At 40.5% G+C, this 25,268-nt stretch overlaps 3 protein-coding genes across 3 annotated transcripts in view; 1 reads left to right on the forward strand and 2 right to left on the reverse strand.

The window, feature by feature from the left end:
- sertad2b (SERTA domain containing 2b) overlaps positions 1 to 6,255 on the reverse strand; it is a 43,324-nt gene extending 37,069 nt beyond the window's left edge. Inside the window, exon 1 of the mRNA XM_062430936.1 lies at positions 6,125 to 6,255. The gene's annotated coding sequence lies outside the window, so the exon portion shown is untranslated. The remainder of the gene's footprint in view (positions 1 to 6,124) is intronic.
- Positions 6,256 to 11,336: 5,081 nt separating this feature from the next.
- LOC133991601 (alpha-internexin-like) lies at positions 11,337 to 15,901 on the forward strand. The gene is made up of 5 exons (XM_062430061.1): positions 11,337 to 11,630; positions 13,118 to 13,348; positions 14,035 to 14,562; positions 15,391 to 15,515; positions 15,617 to 15,901. The coding sequence occupies exons 1-5, from the start codon at positions 11,337 to 11,339 to the stop codon at positions 15,801 to 15,803; spliced, it is 1,365 nt and encodes a 454-aa protein (XP_062286045.1). The 3' UTR covers positions 15,804 to 15,901.
- A 1,240-nt stretch (positions 15,902 to 17,141) lies between these two features.
- pcgf6 (polycomb group ring finger 6) lies at positions 17,142 to 24,948 on the reverse strand. Its single transcript, XM_062430411.1, has 10 exons — positions 24,593 to 24,948; positions 23,784 to 23,883; positions 23,097 to 23,193; positions 22,368 to 22,423; positions 22,205 to 22,264; positions 21,668 to 21,785; positions 20,531 to 20,558; positions 20,139 to 20,237; positions 18,337 to 18,423; positions 17,142 to 18,247 (listed from the first exon to the last, which is right to left on the reverse strand). The coding sequence occupies exons 1-10, from the start codon at positions 24,662 to 24,664 to the stop codon at positions 18,197 to 18,199; spliced, it is 768 nt and encodes a 255-aa protein (XP_062286395.1). The 5' UTR covers positions 24,665 to 24,948; the 3' UTR covers positions 17,142 to 18,196.
- Positions 24,949 to 25,268: the final 320 nt, after the last annotated feature.

The following is a 25,268-nucleotide window of genomic DNA, read 5'->3' on the forward strand; positions in this document are numbered from 1 at the left end:
CACACACACTTACAGAATGGGACAGAGTGTGTGGGAGGGGGTATTCCAACAGAGTACATGATGTATCATGGACTACTACACAGGTAGTGGAGCAGTGAGTCACTGTGATGAGGGAGGTAACTTGATAACGTCCTGGGCACAGTGCGACTCAACATCTGTGTGATTGTGTGTGTGTGTGTGTGTGTGTGTGTGTGTGTGTGTGTGTGTGTGTGTGTGTGTGTGTGTGTGTGTGTGTGTGTGTGTGTGTGCGCGTGCGTGCGTGTGTGCGTGAGGCTTCATTATGAACAAAGTGTTCATAGTGTCCATAAACATAATAATATAATAACAGCTCATTTAGTCTGTGAGCTCTCATCTGAAAAATGAAATAGATAGTAAACTACTTTGCTGGTGTGTAACTACACATTTTCAGTGTGTCTGTTTATCTATGCTTTCCTCTCTGTGAATGCAAGCTTATCCATTATTAATACTTTGTTTGTAAAGAGGCCGGCTCTGCAAGCGCTGCTCTCCTGACATCCGATCCCCCTGGTCATGTGTGCTTATGTGTTCGTGTGTGCTAGTGTGTGTGTGTGTGTGTGTGTGTGTTTGTGTATTTTCTACATGTACAGTATATGTGCCTCAGATCTATACTTGTTTAGTCTCGCCTGGATCTCTGAAGCCACCGTAATGCTTTAACAGTCATTAGCTTCTGGAGCCGCGGTAAGTGCATTGCGATGCACATCATAAACATCACATACAGCAGAACAGTCTGTCTACTGTTGTCATGAGACATGCTGACATTATGAGGCCTGTACAAGCTAAAAAGCTGCCCCAAATAACATTACGATAGCTTCATTTTTAATTAAAACACATGCTTTCTTAATAATAACAGTACAGCATATGCAGGAATATATGCATATGTGAATAAGCAAAAGAAATCTCAATAAATGAACAAATATTACAGTGTAATTACAACTTTCTTTTAGAGCTTTCCACCACATCACTATAACTATTAGCTTAATACTTTCAACATGAATAATAAGTCATAAAGATGCTGTGGATGAAATCATAACAGAAACTGAGCCCGCAAGTCAACAGATCGGTCTCCATAACAACCGAGCAAACTCCATTTTGCTGATTAAGCCTGTGTAATGTGGCTGAAAGTGCCAGAAAACACAAGGAAGTGGATCTTTTATTTGGGATAGTTGTGTTTTTTTTTTTTTACAAATTTTGCTTAATATGGGGTTATTATAATGGCTGCCTGTGAAAAACAATTCCAGTTCGCCTTCCTAACCATTTCCTGTCTGTTAAAGATCTCAAAAGATAAGGAAGAGAATGGCGTTCATGTAATCAGCAGTGAAACACTTATCACAAATAATTGTTTTAAATATTCACACTACACATAATTGCAGTGTACACCCACACACACACACACACACACACTCACACTGAAGACAAACGTATAACAAGTCTAAACATGAAGTATGGAAATGGCTTGTCTTCCCCTAAATTTTGCCTCATATTTCATCTGTGTGATTATTTGAAGTAAAGTTGGATTCTGTGATACTTCTGAGAGACAGGATACAACACACACACACACACACACACACACACGCACGCACACATGCACACACACACACACACACTATGTGAGAGAGAGAGACAGAGGAGGAAAGAAGTGAGGAAAAGGTGCTGCTCGTGTGAATAATGAAAAGGAGGTCAGTGCCTGAAGGGGTGGGGCGATGTTGAACGCTCTGCTCAAAGTAAAGGCACACACAATATAAAGCTGCCACACACACACACACACACACACACACACACACACACACTCACACACGCTAGATCACCTATTATGATGGTGGATTGACAAGTGATGAGACTTATAGCATTTGCATGCCGCGCCTTTGCATAAACTTTTGCGACTGCTAAGTTGCAAATGCTACTGTAAATCTGGCAAAATATTAACTGTTCACTTCAATGTAATAGAAACCTCTCCTACCCATCGCTGTATTACCGAACTGTGATCAGTTACTGTGAAGTCAAACCATACAGTATATATAGACAGTATATAAATTAGTATATACAGTATCAGTCAAATGTTTGGACACACTTTCTCATTGATGTGAATGGGAAAGTGTGTCCAAACTTTTGACTGGTACTGTATATACATGTCCTTATTTGTCAAAAACAGTGATAACCAATCTCTTTAATCTCTTCATAATGACTGTACCCTCTACATTTAGTTTCTGCAATGTGTCCGTGTCATTTGGTTCAGACCATAATAACAAACAGCTTTCACCTCAGCTTTCTAGTTATAAATCGAAGGGGGAGAATCCAAATTTATATGTCACCGTCAACAAACTGGTGGCAAAAGGGCTGCATGGCCACTGTCAATGGCAGCTACATTGATTTATATAGAGCGATACATGGTTGGTTAGCATTAGGTTTCAGTTGGTAACGCTCCAAATATTCTGAATACATAACACAGCAAACATAGCTCATTTTAGATCCATTTGTCTGTAACTACAAGGCTAACATCTTGAAATAAAATAAAAAAATTAAAATATCAACATATCTATCAACATATTTACGTTTACATACATATATTACATGCGACAAATTAGTAGTGTACCACAAACGTTAACAGCATGTCTCAGATGACATGCTAAGCGTTCAAAAGCTGCTTTATTCTGTCTATAAATGACAAAAATATGCACTGTAGCTGCAGTATCATTATTACTCAACATGTGAGAAATTCAAATTTTCGAGTTTCACTTCAACATCCTGTAGCTTTTCTGTGAACCGTCTATTCCTGAGAGAAAAAAGTTCAGTTTTTCACTGTTTTTTCCAACAAAAGAAAAAAAACCCAAAGCCCTGTGAGGCAATTCAACAATAAAGCTGTTTTTTTGTAACGGGTATTGCAACAAGGGCTCAACCAATTCAAAGTTAAAAGCAATATTTCTGGGGCTTGAAGGATGATGATAGCCATTATTTTGCTGGTGAGTGATAGCTGATGGGAGTCACAGCGAGGGTCCAGTATGACATTCAACGAGCGGCAGTCAGAGCTCACAGCGTTGCAGGAACACAATCTGCACCTCCGCCTGCTGACAGACTGACCAGTAAGCCCCGCCACACGACAAATTTAAAAGGATTATTCTGAATTTAGGTTGTTCAGAGTAGACTGAAACGTGCCCCTTTACCCCGAGGCCCACATTAACAAGCTTAATGCAGCATTTACACCCCTAGAAAAAACAAAGCAGAGGGGTCAGAGGTCCAGGTTCAAGAGATAACCCCGCTTATAGGGGAAATTAGAGGGGATACCTGTTCCCCGTTAGAGCCAGTGCAGTGGAGTAACGCCAGTCCTACTGAGGGATTATTGTGCGGTGATGCTATCATCACAACCACTCTCCCACTGTCTATTTATAGTTCACAGTGCTCTCTCTCGCTCTCTCTCTCTTTCTCTCTCTCTGTGTGTGTGTGTGTCTCTTTCAGTCTCTCTGTCAGATTCTCCATACCGAATGCCAAATGCATTAAAAGGAGAAGGTCAGAAAAAAACAGAACCACTAACCGTTACTGGTTTCAAACCCAAGAGAGAAATACAGCACCTGTCCCCGATCTTTCACAGAGCCCGATTCTGAAGTGGGTTCACTTTACGTGTCCACCAATAGAACGCTCGTGCATGCAACATTTTCACCACAAGGGGTCAAAACACATGGTATTACTGTATACTTGTGGATCTCATTGAAAGCTATTTGAAGTAAGTTGCGCAATCTGAGTGTAGTGTCCTGTGGGCAGTAACAGTAGCCAAAGGTACACCTTTGTGCTCGATTGGGTGCTATTTGTTTCAATTAGACTATTTTGTTTCCGAAAACTTCGACCCGCTTTCACACCTCATATGTACAGTGGTTTATTTGACCTCTTCGAAGAATAATTTGACGTTCTGGGAAATATGCTAAGTCACTTTTTCTCAGCGAGTTAAATGAGTAGATGGACTGTGTATACCTGGAGCTAGCAGCTAGTTATCTTAGCTTAGCATTAAGACTGGAAACAGGTGGAAACAGACAGCCAGGCTCCGTCCGTAGCTAACAAACCAGCACGTTTGAAGCTAACGTTATATCTAATTTCATCTGAATGTATAAACAATTGACAGAATAACTTCCTAGAGGCTCCGCTGGTTGCCTGGCAACTGCTCCCGAGAAACAGTCCGACACATAAACTCCATTAAACAGCAAATTGAAGTTTTTACAATGTCGGGCTAGCTGTTTTCACCTCTTTACAGTCGTTATGCTAAGCTAAGCTAACCAGCCGCTGGCTCCAGCTACTTCCCAAATTGCTGAACTATGTCTTCAGTCAGGTGCTTTAATTTGTTCTTGTGAAATTTCTGAACAAACTATGAGCATCAGTTCAGTATGATAAGGTAAAGGCATGCCACTTTTAGGCGAAACTGATTTCATATTAGATCTTTGATTTTGTTTTATCATTAAAGGAAACAAAAACTGAAAGACTCTTCTCTGGACATCATAGCAAGTCCTTCAAGGAATCATAAAGAAACAACATTCCCTGTAAAATAGTGAGCTCTGATTTCTACTGAACAGTTTGAGTCTGCTCAAAGTCGCAAGATTCCAGATGTGCTGTGGAGACCTGAGCATAGTCTAGGTCTTGAGTGTTTCATCCTGGTGTTCAGACGGAGACAGTGAACGCTGGACAGATGCTGATTCTGCCTGCCAGACAGGCCGCGGCGTCTGAGCCCCGGGTCAGGAACACAGACGACCATGGCACCTTAATCTGGATTAGCTGCTAAATTAGAAGCCCGGGTTGCTTGTGTAATCCCGTTGACAAAGTTCCTGCGGCCCCCGAGGCCATTTGACGGGAGTCGATTCATTCAGGCCAACGTGGGCCAGACAGAATGACCGACTGATGAAGTGCTCATACAGAAACTACGATGAAATATCATTTTATGAAATCAAAGAGGAAAACATGAGCTTGTAGTACTTGTATTAAGTATTATAAACTAACACAGAGAGAGTGCCACAGGAACATTATACAGGGGGATTCCTCAATTGATACCCATGAATACATAATATATCATAAAATATAACAAGACTCCTCTTATTATATTAATAATTTAACAAACCTACATTTTTCCCTGCACCATGAACTTTATGACACACACACACACGCACACACACATCATCACTTTCTATCAGTGTGTAACACCAGTGTGTGGCAGAACAGGTCCAAATACTGTATGCTGGTTTGCACTGGAGCAGCGCAGCAGCATCAGATCAGGATGTGTCTGTCAGTCAGTGATGGTGTGTGTGAGCTTAAAGACAACTTGGTTATATAATGCAGGCAGCAGCAGCAGCAGCAGCAACAGCAACAGCAGCAGCAGCAGCAAATGTGCGCTGCTTCCCTCTGAGTGACAAGAGAGAACACTATGATCACTCCAAATGTTCTGCCCCTCTCTTGCATAGAAACCTTTTTCTATGCAACTCCCTGTTATTGATTTTGCCTAAGGAAAGCTTATTTTTTTTAAATGCACCTTAATTTTTCCAATGGCACACAAATCATGTGCCAAACTTTACATTTTTTTCACAAAATCCCAACTTTTATAATTAATTCACACTGTCTCTTTCAGCAAAATAAGCAAGTCGGCACAAGGGTCACCATTTCTGAAATGTAAGATTTGATGATAATAAGTAAAATGTGGTGTGCGAAATGTATGCCGATTTTAAGAGAATCGTCACCTTATATGTAAAAAATATTATAAATGTTGTTCTACTGTGCATAGACTTTAAAAAATGAGCGAGAAACGTAAAAACAACTACTCTTTTAAATGCAGTCTGGTGGAAGACGATCCAAGCGCGATACAATGGTGCGTAACGGGAATTCCACGCTGCGCTTTTGCTCTTGTGAACGCGTTGACTGATGTAAACAGGCAACAGTAGCTGTCCATTCATTGCACGCATAACCTGTCCTGTGTTTACAATGCCATGAGATACTTTCTCACAATGTTTACAACACGTAAGGGCGTAAACAAAACATTTTACGCACGGTTAAGATACACACAAATGCATAACTTGCCATCATAACCAACACACACCGGACACCACCGTGGAAGAGTTCAAATGCAGTTTAAGACACTTACCCTCTATGGCAGATCCGTCCAGCACGGTGCTAAAGTAGAAAAAAAAAAAGATTTGGAAAGAAACGGCTCTGAAGATTTTGTTGACGAGCTCACTCCGCTACTGTTTTTGGGATGTCTAATTTCTAATTTACCTAAAAACTGATGGACTGCGTTCAGGCTCAGTCCAATGTCTCCAATGTCACAGATCTCGGCCAATGCGAAGTCATGTAAGAACAGCCAGCCCGGTGCTGCATTTATGTGTCGTGAAATAGATGGTAAATACGAATATCCCACTGCTTTGCACGTAGGTGGTCAATGTCTTCGGAAATCGCAGTTGGCTTCTGAATTTAGATGGCAACTTGGTTAAAATGCTCTGTATGGGCACTGGAGGGATAATTTAACTTATGTACATGTATAGCTATATGTTGCTTGCTTAAATTCTGACTGTTGTCGCCAGAGACATCCCATTAAGCTCAGTAGGTATATGAAAATTACGCATGCATTACGTGAATTCAACGCAAAAACCTATTCATTGAGGTGTATTTATAGTGGTTACACCCCTTATAATTCCCTGTGAATCTTGTCATGCTGGGGAAAATGTGTCACTATTTCCCCTCCCGTGGGGAAAGGTTTATTTCTTTAAGTTTATTAAAACGTTCATCTCTTTCCACAGTCCGTGAATGCAGCAGCGGGCTGTGTGTGACAGACATGTCGTGCGGTGACTCACAGCTGAGTCAACGCGTCGTGTCCCGCCCACACCGCGGTGGCGGCCAATCGCGATCGTGCGGGAGCGGGGAAGAGATGAGAGCAGTCACGCACAGTCCACAGTCCCGCTGTGTGCGGTTTAAAGGGACGCCATGTGCGGAAATCATTCCCATTGACCATTAAAGGCCGGTGGGCGGGAAGAGATGTTTCATATTCATATGAGGCATGGATACGAACAAATACTTACACATATTATAGATGAAATGGATCAAAAGAGAATCAATAGAGGAAAGGAATAACACCAAATAGTCTTAATCACTGAAACAACAATCATAACAGTAAGATTTTGTTCATTTTTTACCACTTTATGTCTGTTTTTGCTTTCTCTTCTATGTTTTTTTTAGTATATACTCTCATTGGAACTTGAACTTTAGGAAGCCAAACTTCACTGCCTTCGGTGTGGCTACCCCCTGTGTTGCTGAGCCTGTGACAATAAAAGCTCTTGAATCTCTAAATACAAACGTGAGTGTGTTGAAACCACCAAGTTTATAAGATACACAGTATGTTATTAGCCAGACCACTTCTTTACTTCAGTCACACTCACTCTGCAACCTCTGGGTTATTTTGGGGAACAAATGAGTTTATATTTTTACCACAGAAAAAATGTCATTGGTGGTCCCGTACTTATCTGAAAGGTCAGGTCTAAAAAAGCTTGATGGTTGAGTGTTTTTGAAACAAACTACAGACAAATGTGGTTAGATCTGTTCTGAATGGAAACGCTCAAAGGCAAAAGTCTGCCATCACGGCCTCCTCCTGTTTGGGTATAATCATGAATAGAGTAGCCACAACCACTCCTAAAGGTTTGTGTGAAACAGATTAAGAAGTATTCGCTCCAATGTTCGTGGCTCACTCCTCTACAGCAGCTGGTATATCTGTGTCCACTGTGAGTGTGCTGGGCATTAAAGAAAGTGTGACTTCCATATTGAGAGTTGTCTCTTTCCTCATTGAAGTAAAGCTCAAGAGGTAAATTGTTACAATAATTTGGGGGCTCATCCTGGATGCATGTCTCATTCAGTCCTTGAACAACTCTCCAAACAGGTCAAATCTGTGCAAAGCACGGGACTACAAGTCGCCCAGGAAGTCAACCTACTGAGAGGAAAGCTCATTAACAGTGATAAGAGACTGCCAGCAGCTGTTTGAATGACACAGTAACTGAAATTAAATGACGATATAGTATTGGAGACCACAAAAGACGTCTGAAAGGTAAAGACATTCCAGTAGGGGTGAGAACCTGTTGACAAAGGAATGAATAAATAATGTCAATTGAATGTCTGATTCAGTCATTTAGAACCGAAACTGAAATGGTTGTGCACAATAAAATGGGTAAAGGTCAGAGTAAAGAAGCTCTGACCTTTGTCAGAAGGGCAGAGCAAAAATAATGAGATGGACCATGGACCAGAGACTTGTAGGCAGTTACAGTTGTTCATCAAACACTGTGGGTTCCCTGAACTGAGAAATTACAGAAAGGACTTGTAGAGTAAACAGTAAAAAGGGGGAAAGAAAGCAAGGTTGGACTGGATGGCTTTTTTGCTGTGGAAAAATGAAGCAGAATATATAGAGACACAACAAAAACAAGACAGACAACCTTAAACATAAAAGGGAGGGGGACCAATGAATGTCTATTTCTCTTTCAGAAAGACTTGGATCTTGTCTCAATGCCAGCTGTCCGTCAATGCCAAAATTGAGGTCCGTTTCCAGATCAGTCACCACCAGAGCCAAGCCAACCAGCCAGATGTCCAGGCTTTGAGATGAAAGACAGGGTTTAAGATGAGCTGAACCAGATAGCGTTAGGAGAGTCTTCAGCCAGTTTGCCTTCATCACCACCTCCTTTATAATCTACCAACTCAAGAACCCAAGAAATAGTCAGAACAAGCGAAAGTGGGCACAGTCACAATCTACAACCTCTCCAAACATACCAGAAGTAAAGAAAGGAAATCCTTATGATGCCCATGGTAGCGGTCTCCAAGCCCAGAGAAGACGGTGGAGTATACTGCCCTTGGACACTTTAATGGCCTTTGTGGCGAGTGAACTCTCTGACATATGCAGTCAAGAGGCCATGAATATGTAGTTGTCCTGTGGCAAATCATCGAACAGTACAAGCATGAACTGATTTCTACGTTAGAGCAGAAACTGAAACTGAAGTGGGTGAGAGTGCAGGAAGAACTCTCTAATGAAGATCATCGTCATGATATGAGGTTTGGTATAGAATACAGACTACAGACAGAACAAATGACTGTTGATGGATTGTGTGTGAGACTAATAAACATTTTCCAATTGATCATGTACTAGGATGCAATAAAGGCGTGCAAAAAACCACAAACAGAGTCCATCACTGAGTAAGACTGACTAAGGTTATCGCATATAACAGCAATGGCATGCAGGGAGTTGTCTCTTTCCTCATTGATGTCAAGTGCAAGAAGTAAATTTGCCATGACAGGTGTTGCACTTTTGTAAATACATGAAAAGTGACGCAAGTTGTTTCGGGAAAAATTCAAACCTGTCTTACTTCCACAACTTCACAAACCTGGCCAATCGCTTCATGAAGAGGCTGTGTGTGTTCAAATGGCCTATTGTTTTGATACTCCATTGGTTTGCATCTTGTGTACTAGCAAACAGGTGACGCCATGTACAATCTTGCCAACATTTCTCACCGTTCTTCTGTTCAACAACTGCTTGCAGTTACGTGCCTGGAACCGTAGCATCTGCCAGTGAAGGGAGGGTAGATGAAAAAAGGAAATGTAGCAAAGATGGATACTGTATAAGCACTGCAAAATATTCTTAAAAATGGCTTGTATGACGAAGATTTGTTTGCAATTTGCATTTTCTTGCAATTTGTTTGGGCCCACAGGTGATATAAAATATGTTGTAATACAGGATAAGGTCGCCATGGTACTGCAGAGATTATAGACTCACTACTAACTGGTAGGATAAAAAGAATACTGTAACTTAATTTTCTTAGCTCCTCATCAAACCAGTCAGCTGCATGTTCGTCTGAACAGACTGCAGGACACATACACACACACAGTAAGTGTACATACTGTACATTTTGCTCTTACATGTGGAGGGTGTTTACTGAGGGTCTGCTGCCCCCTGCCTTCTAACATCTAACCTAGCAGGCTTGACATGGGAAGCAGCAGATGCCATAACTGCTCCATCTGGTTTTCATCCAACCCTGCACCTGCTTTTTCTCACGTCTCACTGCTCCAAAATCACCCAATGGGCTGGTCAGTATTTGCAGTTGACTGATAAGACATTTATAGACAGAGGACATTGAAAACCTTTGATCTGTATCGACCTCTACTGGCAGTCAGAGAGCACTGCAAGAACACTGATGGAGCTTATCCTTGATATCATTTAGCTGTAACAGCTCCTGTTCCTGTTTAGACACAACTGACTCTGACAAATATGAATAATTAACACATTAGGTCATACTAGCAGTCAATGGGAGCACTGAACCAGCGGATGCAAGCTTGAGTGTCTATATAGGAGGGTGGACATGTACTCTCACTTAAACCTGGATAACCAGTTTTAAAGTCCATCAATGCTCATACTTGCTACAGAGTAAAAAATATATAATACTTCTGTACTTTTATTTAAGTAAAAATTTAAATGCAGGAGGAATTTATAGTGTGGAATTGTTACCTTTTTTTGAGTGAAGAGTCTGAGTAATTCTTACACCACTGATCTCTGACAGCTACAGTACGTCCAGAAGCTGAAAATAGATATGATATGAGAAAAATGCCTCATACAGACATACAGTTGTAGGACAGAATAAAAGGTCAGCACAACCTATGTGTCAAAATATGTTTTTCTTCTTGTTGGTACCTAACCTTTTGACCTTTTAATACATCGTCATGTCCACTTATCACAGGCTGTGCATCTATGCTTTCAACTCAGATCCCTTAGATTGTTTCATTTGAATCATTTTAGAGCCCTCAAGAGGTAAAGCTACCACTACACTGCCAATGATAGCCTAAATCTATCTAAGGACACAGTAGTGGAGAAGATGGACAAAAAGCAAATGTGTTCCTCCACACCATAATCCCTAAACCGAATGTTATGTTCCCACTTCTCCTGGACGTTTGAAACTTCACAAATTACACCCTTCACAGAACCAGTTCAATAGATGACACTGCTACAGAGCTCTACCTGCTGGCTTTAAAAGTGAAATACATGACGCACGTAGAGAGAGAGGGGGGTCATGCTCCTCCACGGACAGTCCCATCATTTTACGCACGTGAAGTGACCTCCAGGTATGGATGAATTCTGGGGAAAAAAGTACATCAGTGTTGGTTTTGGTCAATTTAATTAATAAAAGTTTATGCAACACTTTCACTCCACTGCACAAATGTTATTACACCTGGTACATCCGTGCGTAAAATGGTTCGCTCCAGCCGCAGCCCTGTGGTCTATAAGCTCCTGCAAAGCTCTTTAAGTCCCTCAGTTTTATCTCTGACTCACGGTAAAGATGAGCTTTGGAGACCGCTACACCTCGTCCTCCTACAGGAAGATTTTCGGGGACTCTCCCAGGTTTCCCGTCTCTTCCTCTCGCATGAGCAGCGCCTCCTCTCGGGGCCCCTCAGGCCTGAGATCCATGGCTTTGAACCGCAACAGCTCGACGTCCATGGGCCTGTACAGAAGGGTCGGCCGCTCCTCCACCTCCTTCTCTTTGGTGCCGAGTGACTCCCTGGATTTGAGCCAGACTTCTGTGGTCAACAATGAACTAAAAGTCATTAGAACCAACGAGAAAGAGCAGCTGCAGGTAGGTATTATAATGGCATGTAGGGGGGAATTAGACTAAATGACTCACTTTTGTACGTTCAGTTACTCTACAAGAAATGCAGATCATTTGAACTTGTTCTTCATAATCATTATTTAGGTTCTTAAACTGAGGTTAGTGAATGAAGTAAACTTGGGATCAACTTGTTCCAGGGATTATAAGAATGCTTTACCCACAAAACCACACTTCTAATCAGCTTCACAGGGTTTTCTTTTACCTATCAGACTAGGACTAAATCAGCCCAGATAAATAACAGTATTAGTGAGAACCAACTCATTCTGTTCTTTATTAAGCCTTTAACCAATATAACAAAACTTCAAACGATTCATTAAAGGAAGCACTAATCGTTTCATTGACTTACTTAAAAGGTGACCATGGCCTTTTGACCATTTAATTAACCAGAACTTAATCAGCCTAAATCTGTGATCACATGATCAATTTTGACAGACAGCACCACCTCTGATATAATTAGCTGTACCAAGTGGTGGCAAGCAGTCAACACTGTATTTAAGTAAAAGTACATTTAGTCATTTATTTGTACTTTAAGTGGTGTATTTCAATTTTACATAAAATTATACTTCAACTTCGCTGCATTTCAGAGGGAAACACTGTAGGCCCAAACTTTACTCTACATTACTTGACAGTTTTAGTTACCAGTTAATTTGCAGCTTATGACCTTTTTAACCGCCTTTACAATTACCATACAATCATCAAAATCATCAGAATTGATTGATTGAAAATAGATGAAAACTGATCGATAACGATTTTTCTGAAGTTCAGCCACTATTTTGTGAATTAAAGCTGCACTAATCAATGTATTTATATTAATAATGGATCAAATGACTATACTTTGAAAGGTGCCATTCATAGTGATGAACCCACTGAGAGCGACTCTGAGTTTCCCCTAAACTCGATTAAGCTTTGAGGCATCTTTCAGCTCACTGTTTAGGTTTTCGGCCAGTGAACTTCAATGTTTTGGTTTAAATCTTGCTGCTCTCATGAAAGTCATTTCCAGTTGGAGCAGACAACTGTTTCCATTGAAAAAGTTCAGATAAACCCACTATATAGGACCAGCTCAATAACCAACATTAAAGAGACAAAGTTAGTGACAAGCTGGTGAACAGAGTGGAGCAATGAGCAGCTAGATCTTTCTCTCAGGAACTGGTGGAGTCCAAACCAGAGCTAAAAGAAAAATGAATACTGGACTTTGCTTTTTTAGGTGACCAGAAACAAGATTCCAAATGAATGCTAATGTTGCTAACAAGGCCATAATATGTCAATCTTGCCCCAAGGTGCCCAAAAAATCAATAAATGCTGCTTTTAACTTACAGTATGGCTTTATTTAACACCTTGTATTAAGAAGTTAGGGGTGGCTGTAGATGCAGGAGTGTTCATAGCAAATATAGGGACAAACGACTTTATCACCATGACTCGTCTGACCTTTAGTGTGGTCATGTCCTGTTTTTCAGGGTCTGAATGATCGCTTCGCCATGTTCATTGATAAAGTCCGGCACCTGGAGCAGCAGAACAAAGTGTTGGAGACGGAGCTGGTGACTCTGAGGCAGAAGCAGAAGGAACCGTCCCGCCTCGCTCACACCTACCAGCAGGAGATAAGGGATCTGCGGTCACAGCTGGATGAGCTGAGCAGGGACAGGAATCGCATTCTGGTCGAGAAGAACAACATGGAGGATGAGCTGCAGGTAAAACCACTGAATGATTTGGGAAAAGACTAGGACTATGCGCCGTTAGTCCACCACTTTGGTCCAGACTGAAATATCTCAAACATTATATGGTGGATAGCCATGAAACTTGTTCCAGACATTCATGTTCCCCAGAGGATAAATCCTATGGACTTTGGTGACCCCCCGACTTATTCCTCTAGCACCACCATGAGGTTGACATTTGTCTCAACAACTATTGGTTGGATTTCCATGATATTCAGGTTCAAACATTCATGGTGTCCAGAGGATGAATTGTAATAACTTCAGTGACCCCTTAACGTTTCATCTGGTGCCCCAGCAGGTCAAATCTTTCATTTGTTCAATGCAACTCAATGGCATTTGGTTTTGTGCTTATTAACAAATGCTAGCATGCTAACACATAGTAAACATTGCCGCTAAACATCAGCATTAGTATTGTCATTGCCAAAATGCTAGCATGCTGACAGTAAGCTTAATGCACTGCGTTGCCTTATTGTAGCTTCACAGAGCCGCTTGCATGGCTGTAGTCTTTCCTAGCTCTCATTATTTCATCTTCCCAATCATCTTTCTCTTTGTCTTCATCTTCTCTTCGTCTTCATCTTAAATACCTTTTCTCTTTCGTTCTATCATCTTATCTCATTGCTATAATCTCATCTCTACACTCTTCTCTTATCCCTACATTTCAGAAACTCAGTGTGAAGTATGATGAGGAGATGAGGGGGCGGGAGGAAGCAGAGCAGACCTTGAAGGTCTTCAGGAAGGATGTGGATGATGCTGCGGTTGTCCGCCTGGACCTGGAGCGCCGTCTCGATTCCATGATGGACGAGATCTCCTTCCTGAGGAAAGTCCACGAGGAGGAAATCCAGGAGATGAGAAGCATGATGGAGGAGCAGCAGGTCACCGTGGAGCAGGAGCTCACCAAACCGGACCTCACCTCAGCCCTGAAGGAAATCCGCAACCAATACGAGTCCATCGCCTCCAAGAACCTGCAGTCGGCCGAGGAGTGGTACAAGAACAAGTTTGCTAGCCTCAGCGAGCAGGCCACCAGGAGCAACGACGCCATGCGGGCCAGCAGGGAGGAAATCAATGATTTCAGGAGGCAGCTGCAGTCCAAGACCATCGAGATAGAGACCCTGAGGGGCGCCAACGAGTCTCTGGAGAGGCAGATCACAGAGATGGAAGATTCGCACAACGCTGAAGTCTCAGCAATGCAGGCAAGAAATGATAGTCAAGAAATAAAAATATTATACTAGCTGTTTTTAACCTCTCTCTGTGGTTGGAAATGTAAAGTTCAACCAAACCCACAGTATGTCACAGTGTACTGGCACACCCTGAGGTACACCATTACATCACGGCAGTAAGGTGAGAAGTTAAAGGTCAGCAAACATTTTATGCTGCTGTTAAATTGTTCTTTCCTCGCCAGCTGTGTGGACTAATTGCACTAATTGCTACATGTTGTCGCTAAGCAACAGTAGCAATTAGTGCAATCACTGTACTACAGTATTCCTTGAACTTCCAATTCACCCAAGTAACACAAACACACATTTCTTAGTGGTATGAAACCAAATAGTTTGATTTTATTTGATTTCTACCTCCACCCCAATAATTAAAATTAGTACATACTTATTACACATACTAGACATACCACAACAGGGGAAATAAACAAAGATCAGGCTCTCATAATAACCTGTTTCAACTACAGTCCTGGTTCTCAATGTTTGACAGTCCAGCATCTGTAACACAAAAAAGTCTAAAGTCAAGAAGTGACCTTTAGTATGTGTACTTATATGTGTACTTGAACATGCCTCTGTGACCATGAGACTGACCGAAACAGCTCTCTGCATGGCTATTAGATTAAACTCTGACCTCCGGCTAAATGGGATACAGGAAGGCCATCTGCTCTCAATGGCTTTTCAGGGCAGGTAAAGCTAAGTAAGCCTAAGAGGTTCTTGAATTCATTTAAAGACGAGAAAAAGAAGGAAATCCTGTGGTCAGTAATTATGGCTGCCCCTCTAACTCCTCTCTTCTTTCCAATGTAACAGGACACCATTGGCCACTTGGATGCCGAGCTGAGGAACCTGAAGAGCGAGATGGCGCATCACCTGAGAGAGTACCAGGACCTGCTCAACGTCAAGATGGCCCTGGACATAGAGATAGCCGCTTACAGGTGCTGACCGCATGAAAAGACAGACCGAACAAAAAGACATTTTATTTAAAGCATTGTGGCTTGTTATAAGCACTGACATGTGTTTCCTTTGGTCCTGTAAGGAAACTGTTGGAGGGGGAGGAGACTCACTTTAACTCAGACATGTCGTTCAGTGCGACCAGCTACAGCTACGGGCCCCGAGGCCAGGCCACCCCCTCCAGGAGCAGCCAGCGGGAGAAAGGGGGAGCCTCCAAGGAAAGCTTCAAGGAGGAAGACAAGGACGATGCAGACATCAATTCCAACAACTGAACATACACACACACACACACACACACACAGGGGAGAAGAGATGTACTGTATATGTTGTAGGAAGTTCATAGTCACACTGCATCTGTACAGAATAAGAGCCAGAGTATCAAGATGATGATAGATGTTCACTGATATGTATCTTTGAAAGGCAACAATAATTAAACAGTTTTTCGGGATGATTCTGAAATATTTTATAGTGATATATGTTATATATATATATATATATGTTGTATTGTACCATTTTCGTCTCAAAATACATGTAAAATAACATGATATGTAGTTTTTTCCCTGTTGAAAAAGTCTAAATCAGCATTAAAAATTATGTTCGGACTCTAAAGCTCTCTGACTGATTTACTCTAACCTGTAAACCTAGACCCAATGTGCCGTATGTCTTCAAAGGAAATTCATTTGCTGCAAATGTTTTATCATAGTGATAAATCTGTGATCAAATACTGACATTTTTCTAGATGAATTGCCATTTTTGCTGATGTGTCAGATTGCAATGCGTGTGTCTATTCTTATAGGTGCTAATGTAGTGCCTCTTCTCTGTTAGTCAAGGCTGTATCAGTTGTCAGATTTGGGTGAAATCATGGAAATTGATGTACATTGACAGTCTGATGCCCTCCCACATAAGGACACCATTTTGGTTTGGGGTATTACAAATGTTTCCCCATCGCTACTGTAATCAGTTCTGCAAGTCCTTTGAGTTGGAAACTAGTTTGTGAGTAGTGGCAGAAATAATATTCATCAAAGTTTATAAGTACCATCTACACAATGGCTTTAGCAATGAAAAGTATCAAACTATGCATGTAGACGATGCAATTGAAATGTTTGAGTACATTCGACCTGAGCCTCAATTCAATTATAACTCAGTTCATAGTTAGATTTGAATAATTCCTCACTTTGCTGCATCAGCTGCTTTGGCGTGTCACAATAACTACTTTTATTTATACCATTGATATAATGATAATATAATAGCATAATCATGCAAGGAGGTTGGGGCTGCTAATGTGAAGCGTGGCAATATTGAGATCAAAAAATGATCAAGGTCATGGTCATGTATCATACGATAATCCAAATATAGATATGTTGATAATTACGCTATTATACAATAAATTGATAACGTAAGCATTGTGACAGTAAGTCCTGCACACAACAGAAATATCAAGCTTCTGTAAATGAAGAATTATGAAGAAGGCAGAATGTCATTTCAGGGTTGTATTCTCCAGCTATGATCAGGGAGAAACCCAAACCTCAATCACACTACTAAATAACTTCATCTGTACAACATGAATGTGTGCATAAACCTGAACACACAGGAAGAAGTGTGGACACATCTCAGTTATTTAGTTGTTTATTTATTCAAAACTAATAAACCAAGTAGTAAAAGGTATTTTTTATCAAACCCTACCAAAGACTTCTTTATACAAAACTCCCTTTAAATAACAGCTCTTTTTTTCTCTGGTGATTTGTACTGAAAGCAGATTTTATCAAGACAATGGCATCCATTTCTATCAACAGCTCAAGTCAGACCTGCATGAGAATGTAATCAATACAAAAGTTAAATTAAACAAGTAAATCAACAAGAAGCAAGTCACTCACTCTAGAAAAACAGTGTAGATCTAAACTCTATTTAAAAAACAACAACAACATACACACAAACCTTTGGCAGTGGTAATCATTTTGTAATCGAGCCCTTAAAGATCACAGTTTTTGATTTGAAAAGACACCCAAGTAGACAGTAAACTCAACTCTCAAACCCATAAATTAAAAAATAATAAAAAAAGAGGAGAGATCCCTGGTTTCCCAACAGATGGGACTTAATGCATTTCATATAAGACACTGTATTGCTTTTACAGACGTATCTGTTGGAGATGTAAGAACTCACAGTAGTTCAGTTCAGTTTTAGCTACAGTATGAGTCACATTCTTGAGCGTAATCATACAAAACAATACCTAAAAAAAGTTCACAGTTCAGCAGGACTTTGTCACTTCAGGTATGTTTCACACGTATGTTTCACACAATTAAATATACTTCCTGTGTCCAGCAAAGCTACAGCAGACACATGAATGTCCTGAATATAAGATGACGATCGCGGAAGTTGACCCAAGTCATACTTCATTCCTCAATAAAGAAATTCAACTATATCATTCTTAGAATTTCTCTTTCACAATAAAAGTTTTGCTGCTTGCTACACTTGCTTTGTTGTAATATTTAAGTTAGAGATTTAAATTAAAACTTTACGTTTGCACACAGTCCTGAGACAGTGGACCGCTTATAACACCAATGTGAAAATTTAACTCCACACTATGACAGGAGCCTGGTTTGTTAACGAAACGAAAAGAAAAAGAAAAGTCCAACATGTTAATTCGTCCACTCAGGTAGGACCCCACTCAAGACTGGGAAGGCAGGACCAAGCCAAAGTGCAGCACCAACAGACCGTCCTGGAGCAAAATGGTAAGAAAAATAAACATTTAGAGTTCCAGGCTTTTTCATATTATGAAAAGAAAGAATGTATGTTTGTTTAGCTCACCTGCAGTGCCTCTGTCCCCACAGAGCTCTGTATGTCTTTCAGTGACTGATAGTGATCTAGGAGGTGATCTCCACAGACCACATCCACCTGCAGGACACACAACACTTCAGACCACTGCATCAGACATTCAGTCACAGAGATGGCCTGTGTGTATCTACTGTCATGTATATATATCATGTACACAGAACTGTATGTGGGTTTGTGATGAATTTGCCATTACTTAACATTGTGACAAAGAAAACTGGACAGAGATGATGGAGGTAGACCAAAAAGGGAAACATTTTCCAGCAGGGTTGCCATTATGTACGAATTGACAGGTAAGACTTATATAACTGCTGTGACTCCTGCTGCAGTGAACGGTGACTACAGGTCAGTCCTCCTCCATCCTCTCCACGTTTGTCCAGACGGTCCGGGGCGGTGCAGCACAGACACCAGGTAATCAGAATAAGCTGCTAATCCTCATCATTACTGAGGATTACTAAAGACAAAATACACCGACGCCTGAACACTGTCTCCCTCAAACTTACCTCATGAATCTTTCTCTTCATATGTGCAGTAATGACAGAATGACACATCTGAGTGTAAGAGACTAATATTTGTTATCATCAACCCTGAAGACTGAATCCACTGAGCTCAGACAGACAATAGTTTGATTATAATCTGATTAATGACATTCTTAAGAGAGACTGTCCTTTAGATTTTGGTCGCCTGCTGAGTTTTGACCTGAGTACGTGACCTCCATGCTGGGTGCTGTATGGATTCAACAGCTGTGTCATTGCACATATACTTTTGTATTCAAACAGTGCAGCAAGTCCAGCTTACTCCTTAGATCATTCAACACTGTAGTCATGCCGACACTTTGAGTTTCTTTCAATAAATTCAAACTATGTTGTTTTAAAATGTAACTAAAAATACTTCTGTATGTATTATTCCTCCCTGCAATGTTTAAAACTGACTGGCATAATAGTACAGAGTGTGTCTTGGTGTGTAAATCTGATTTATTGAAGATTAACACTGCTAATGACGTTAGGATAACTAACCCAGTGATTAATAGTCTGCATCTCCTCAAGCTGCTTCCTAGTAACTGCTACAGGTTGGCTGCAACTGGCTGTAAAGCCAAGGAGGACCAGGAGTGTTCATGGGTTAAGTGTTTAGTGTGTCTAAACAATTTTTAAAGTTTTTCTTAGAACAACAATCAGGTGTGCATATGAGCAGTGATTTGCTGTAATCATTCCTCCTGTTCATACTGACTATTAAAAGGTCTCCTTCAAATGTGCTTTCAATGGGAGTGATGGAGGACAAAATTCACGTCTTTTAAAAGTAGATGTGAAGCTTCTATTCAGCTTCAGCAGTCTGAGTTAGTCATATCAAGTGATATCTGACACATTTACAATCTTTTTAGCATCAAATTCCCTCTTTGTGTTTCCATGTTGAGCTGTGGTGGAAGTATAGTAACAAAAAGAAGGACTTTGGCACTAAAAAGACAAATTAAACATGTGTCCACAATCTTCTCCAGTAAACCAGCATTACTCCACAAACGTTTCCAACTCTCATGTCAGTTAGTTATGTGACCTATGAATACCCATAAATACACAGACTTCATCAGTGCTTCATCAGTGTCTCCTGAAATAAATGCACCCAGTCACCGGTGTGTCCCTGGTCAGTGTGCACGCCTACGCTACACTGTAATGCCAGCTTCCTTTGCTGTCACGCTTCCAAGTCTGTCTAAAGCAACGATCAGGATCAAGACTGTGGTTGTGGCACCCTGCGGGCTGATTAGCTATAAGCCTTGGCAGACTCACCTGGCAGGTTGAGCTGAGCTCCATCTTCCTCCTGATGAACAGCTCCACGTGGCGAATGGTGGCCTCACCCGACACACGAACGTAGCGCCTCTCGAGTGGCTAAATGAGGGACAGGGTGGAACAGACTGGATCAAAGTAACATATGCAGCACAAAAGTGAAGCTGTGTCATTTAAAACTGAGAATCTTTGAAAAATAAAACATCATCATTAGTCTTTAAGTGCCTATTTTGTCTATAAATACATTAAAACACAATACTTCTATTTTTAATCTACCAGTAGGTCTGGATCCAGCTTACAGTACAACTTTGATCATGTGACAATCCTGCTCTTATGTATATATATATACTTTAAGAACAAGTGTTTTATAAAGATTTAAGAGTTTAAGTAATTACCTTGTAGTTGCTGATCCCCTCCTCAGCCCTGGAAAGACAGCAGGAGTCAATATAAGTACAATAGCATGTTCTTTTTGGCTCTTTGACTCAATGGCACCATCTAGTGGCAGTTCTGTGTAACTACACGTCGAGTTCATTGGTTGCTAAAATGTTTTCTTCAAAGCAGAAGACATGGTTGTCAAAAGCAGAAGACCCTGCAAATTAGTGTATGGTTTATACCTGAGACTCTAACTAAATTAACAGTAACTTATAGTGTCAATTCCAGGGTTGTGAATCATTAGTTACACCTGTGATTTTCCTACAATAGCATCAAAACATCAACTGTGAAAAAGGTCCACTGATACACTTATATGATCAATGTTGCTAGGACACATAACAAAAACGGTTCTGTTTTTGTATGTCAACATCATTCTGAAATATAAAAAAGACTATATTGAATGTTAATTTAACCCTGTCAGAAAGCACAGGTGTCTGCACCTCTTGAGTATCAACCTGACAACAGGTGTGGCTCATTAACCAATTAAACACGGTCACACTAATGATGCGGCTTCAGTGGAAAGCTGCATCATTAGTGTGATCATGTGAAATGAGGTGAGACGCAGTCGCTTCTGGACGCAATCCAGAGCTGCTGCCTCCACCTCACACACAGTTCAGTGTGACTGAAGTGTAACACATGAAATTGCAAGGCTCTTCAATGTCTAGCCAGTTGAAGAGCCGGGGTGATATTTGACCTCTCATTCAAAAGACTTGATTGTTTATACAACCTCATACAGAAATGACATAAGAAGTAGTGAAGGAGGGATGCTGATTGGATGCTGCGAGTACAACAGAACGCTTTATAATTTACAGCTTTGTGTACGATATGCTAGTATATTTATAGCATGTGTTTATAACCCTACGCTGGCCATTTCCTGTCCCCTCCTGCTATTGGCCACACCATGTGAATAACTTTCACTTGTCACATTTCGGTTTGACTACAGTTTAACACAGCTAAGTAAAGAAGTGTTTTTCTAGTAAGACATTTAAACTCAAGTAATAAAAGGGTACGGGTAATTTCACACAGGGACCAACCCATTACATAATCAATATACAGTAGGTATAATGAATGCATAAAGGCCTGTCCAATGAGATCCTCACCCTACAAACTCCAGCACCAGTGACACATCCAGCTCGGGAGGAATGGTGAATATGGACTGGGATACATTATCCTTTTTCTGCCTTTTCCCCGCAACAGGACCTGGAGGGGAGATGGTCACTGCAAAGCAGGAAAGAGTATAGTCAGGAGATATGTATGAGAAAGAGAGAGCTTTGTTTCAGTGATGAGCTCTCGTGCTTTTGCTGCTACTATGCTGAAAATCGACATCTTTGGAGTTCATGAAGTTGTAGATTTAAATCCCAAATATAATACAAAAGTTAAATGTTTCAAACAAATACGACACAACTAATCACTGTTTAATAAAACTTCTGTTTTAATTTCTAAAATACACTGTTTGACCAACAGATTGTGTTGAGCTTATCTTAAGTAGTGCTGACTGGAGCTTCCTACTTGCATTAACTTCCAATGACATTTTAACACAGAAACAAAGTTAAATATTGCATTACATTACACACACATCCACATATGCACAATCACAGCTAAAGCTCACCCAGGCTTGTTTATTTGAACTATGTTACCTGGTTTTGGCATGTCCATTCCTCTCTCTTTGTAAAACTTGCATATTTCTTCTCTTTCCACTAGAACCACAAAAAAGAAGTTCACATTAGAATTTAAACAGAAAATGACATAATGCACAGTACATGAATTAAATCAATCTGACTGTATATACAGTATACTTACAGTCCTCCAGGAAGGGAACCATTTTGTAGACAATATCCTGCAGTTGTCTGTCAGGCCTGCAGGGAAACAGAGAGTCTTAGACATTCTGTTTAATCCTAAAATCCAAGTTCCACACATCCATTTTTAGAAATCCTCGTGTTAACATTTCTGACCTTTGACAATAAATATCGTGCCTATGAGCAAATCAACGCATTCAAATTTCTACAATAATTCTGTAGTGTCTGTAGTCTCAACTTAACTATCAAAACCTTGGGTGACAGCCATCTATTCATTTTACAGGTATAAAAAGGTGAATACCACAAGAATGAACAGACCTACTATAGATATACTTTATCTATAAAAAAAAAAAAAAAAATAGGTGTCATTTCCCTGCAAGTGTGTGTGCACAGCATAGGAAATAAATGTTCCAATAGATATACTTTATCTATAGTAGGTATACTATATATCTATAGATATACTATATTTAGAGTAAAAAAGACAGTAAAGCAGGGTATGCTTTAGAGCAGTGGTCAACAACCCTGCTGCTGGAGAGCTACTGCTCTGCATGTTTGAGGTATCGCCCCACTCTAACACACCTGATTCTAATAATGAACTCATTATCAAGCCCTTAACAAGCTTTAGCTATTTGATAAGGAGTTAATTATCAGGATCAGGTGTGTTAGAGTGGGGAGATACCTAAACATGCAAACCCTATAAAAAGGTGAATACCACATGAATGAACAGACCTACCTGATGTTGTAAAGGGGTTGAGTTTGGTGGACTACAATGCTGCATGTGGGACACCTGTTGCTGTAGAAAAAATATTTCACGATGCAGCTTTTGCAAACTGGGAAGAGACAGAAGCACAATGTAAGACACATCGGATAAAGATATTAATTTTGGAGAATTTCAATTATCTTATTACCTTACATTTGTTTGTATAAGAACTGTGACAAAGAAATACAGTAAGCAACATGTTTTTAAGTTGACAAACTTGTCAATCATTCCAGTTTCACTTCACATATCTGACATTTCTGTGCTGACATTTCTTGTTATGCATCTGCTCATACCTATATACTATACAGTACCTGCCATAGGCTACTTTTGGCTGATAAATTGGCCTAGCCAGGTTGAAGTATGTGGTCTTGTTTAACTGTGAAACATATGGTCAATATCAGTGTATTGACAGTCTAGTGAGCTAGGGGGAATAGCATGTAAACTCAACATCCCAATGACGTGTCATTCCTCATGTTTCCCTGCTGTCTCTGTGTGCGAAAAGTTTCGTTCCCTCAGAAGACACCCGGACAACTTATGATGACTGCTACACACTCAGTGATAGGAAAAATGGGTTGAATTTAACACCCAGTTCATTTGGAATCCCCAGAAAATCTCTCCTGATATTTCCACAGACCAGGGTACACTTCTGTTTGTACTTACATGTGTGCAGGCACTCTGTGATGGTGGTGGCATCGATGAGGAAGCCGCAGCAGAGGGCACATCGGATGTATGGGTAGAACTGATTGAGGGGGAGCTTGGGCTGTAAAAAACATGGAAAGAACTATGTCAGTGTCAATGGCTATAGCCCCACAAGAGGAATTTAACAATACAAGTCTGTCTAAAAACTAACTGAAAAGCAACAATGCCCCACAACTATATAGTATCTATACTACTGCTTACTAGAGTTAAGAAAAGAGTAATTTGTGTTTACTTGCATATATAAAAATTAAATATTGTTCCTCCAAGTTCAAAACATTGCGAAAGAAAATGTCTAGAATAATATGTACATAAGAAAAACTGGGTGACTACTGCAAAAAACTATTGGCAGTAGTCAAGTTACAATAAATATAAGTATCTATATTAGAATTTAACATCCAGTCTCACAGGACAGAGACAGAACTCACACACTTCAGTTTGTCCCTTCTGGGCTGCTGTAGAAACATGACAGGCTCTTTGAAAGAGGACCTGCTTTCTATTCAGATATAAAGGTCTCATTCATCCTAAATGTTATATAAATATGTTTTGTTTTGTTTGTTTTTTAAAAATCTGTATCCCATGCTGCCCTATCATCTCACGACCCCTTTGATTAATCCAGCGACCGTTTGTAGAGATCCCGAACCCCAGGTTGGGAACCACGGAGTTCTATCCAACAGGTGGAATATAAATCTAGTTTTATCCTACAGGTGGAATATAATTGTTAATTGGAAGGGGGTTTAAAGACACCTGTAACATGATATCACCGTGTTTACCTCGTCCTCTGAGTCGCTGTCTGCTCGGTTTGACTCTTCATGACTCCTGGACCCATATGGAGGCGAGGACATCCCCAACGGCTACTAACGACAGCAAAACACCACTTTCTCTCCAAGTTACCACAATTAAAGTGTATAATTGTATAATTCCTTTGACGTACAACTCAGCTTTAAACGACTGACGTTACTTGTAGTTTTCACTCAACTTGTGGTTGACTTAGTGTGGCTAGCTGGCTAACGGTTAGCTTCCGTATTATAAGTATCGTTGGTACTCGAAACACCAACATATATATATGCGCTAATGATGTGCAGTTATCACTAAGTTACAAATGTTATCTAAAGTGGGTAAACTCTTGCACCTCAGTCCGTGTTGTTGTGCGTAGACAACACTTGAGCGCGACATGAGTTAACTTCCTAACTTCATCTGCTCTGTTGTCTCTTGTCTTTCACAATAAATGATATGTCTAAATGTAATTTATTAAGCACTGGCCCTGGCGTTATCCTTCAGCTTTTATTTAATCTCCATCTGTGTAGAAATAAAAATACAAGTTATCTAAGCCACGAACTGTGTAAATTAAACAATAAGAGAGCTGGATTCAGGCTACAGCACATGAAGCTGCCGATTCTACACATTTATTTTGAAGGCATTGTCACGTATTTTCCCGCCTTAGTTTTC

Source organism: Scomber scombrus, chromosome 12, assembly GCF_963691925.1.
Source record: "Scomber scombrus chromosome 12, fScoSco1.1, whole genome shotgun sequence".
Classification (NCBI taxonomy): domain Eukaryota; kingdom Metazoa; phylum Chordata; class Actinopteri; order Scombriformes; family Scombridae; genus Scomber; species Scomber scombrus.

Bases quoted from the DNA above. Each gene is read 5' to 3' on its own strand.
- LOC133991601 (XM_062430061.1), top strand. From the start codon at position 11,337: ATGAGCTTTGGAGACCGCTACACCTCGTCCTCCTACAGGAAGATTTTC. The intron at 13,349-14,034 runs GTAAAACCACTG...CCTACATTTCAG, and splicing joins ACATGGAGGATGAGCTGCAG to AAACTCAGTGTGAAGTATGA. The intron at 14,563-15,390 runs GCAAGAAATGAT...CCAATGTAACAG, and splicing joins CTGAAGTCTCAGCAATGCAG to GACACCATTGGCCACTTGGA.
- pcgf6 (XM_062430411.1), bottom strand. From the start codon at position 24,664: ATGTCCTCGCCTCCATATGGGTCCAGGAGTCATGAAGAGTCAAACCGA. The intron at 23,884-24,592 runs GTAAACACGGTG...TGTTTTTTACAG, and splicing joins ACAGCGACTCAGAGGACGAG to CCCAAGCTCCCCCTCAATCA. The intron at 21,786-22,204 runs GTAACATAGTTC...CCTGCTTTGCAG, and splicing joins AATGGACATGCCAAAACCAG to TGACCATCTCCCCTCCAGGT.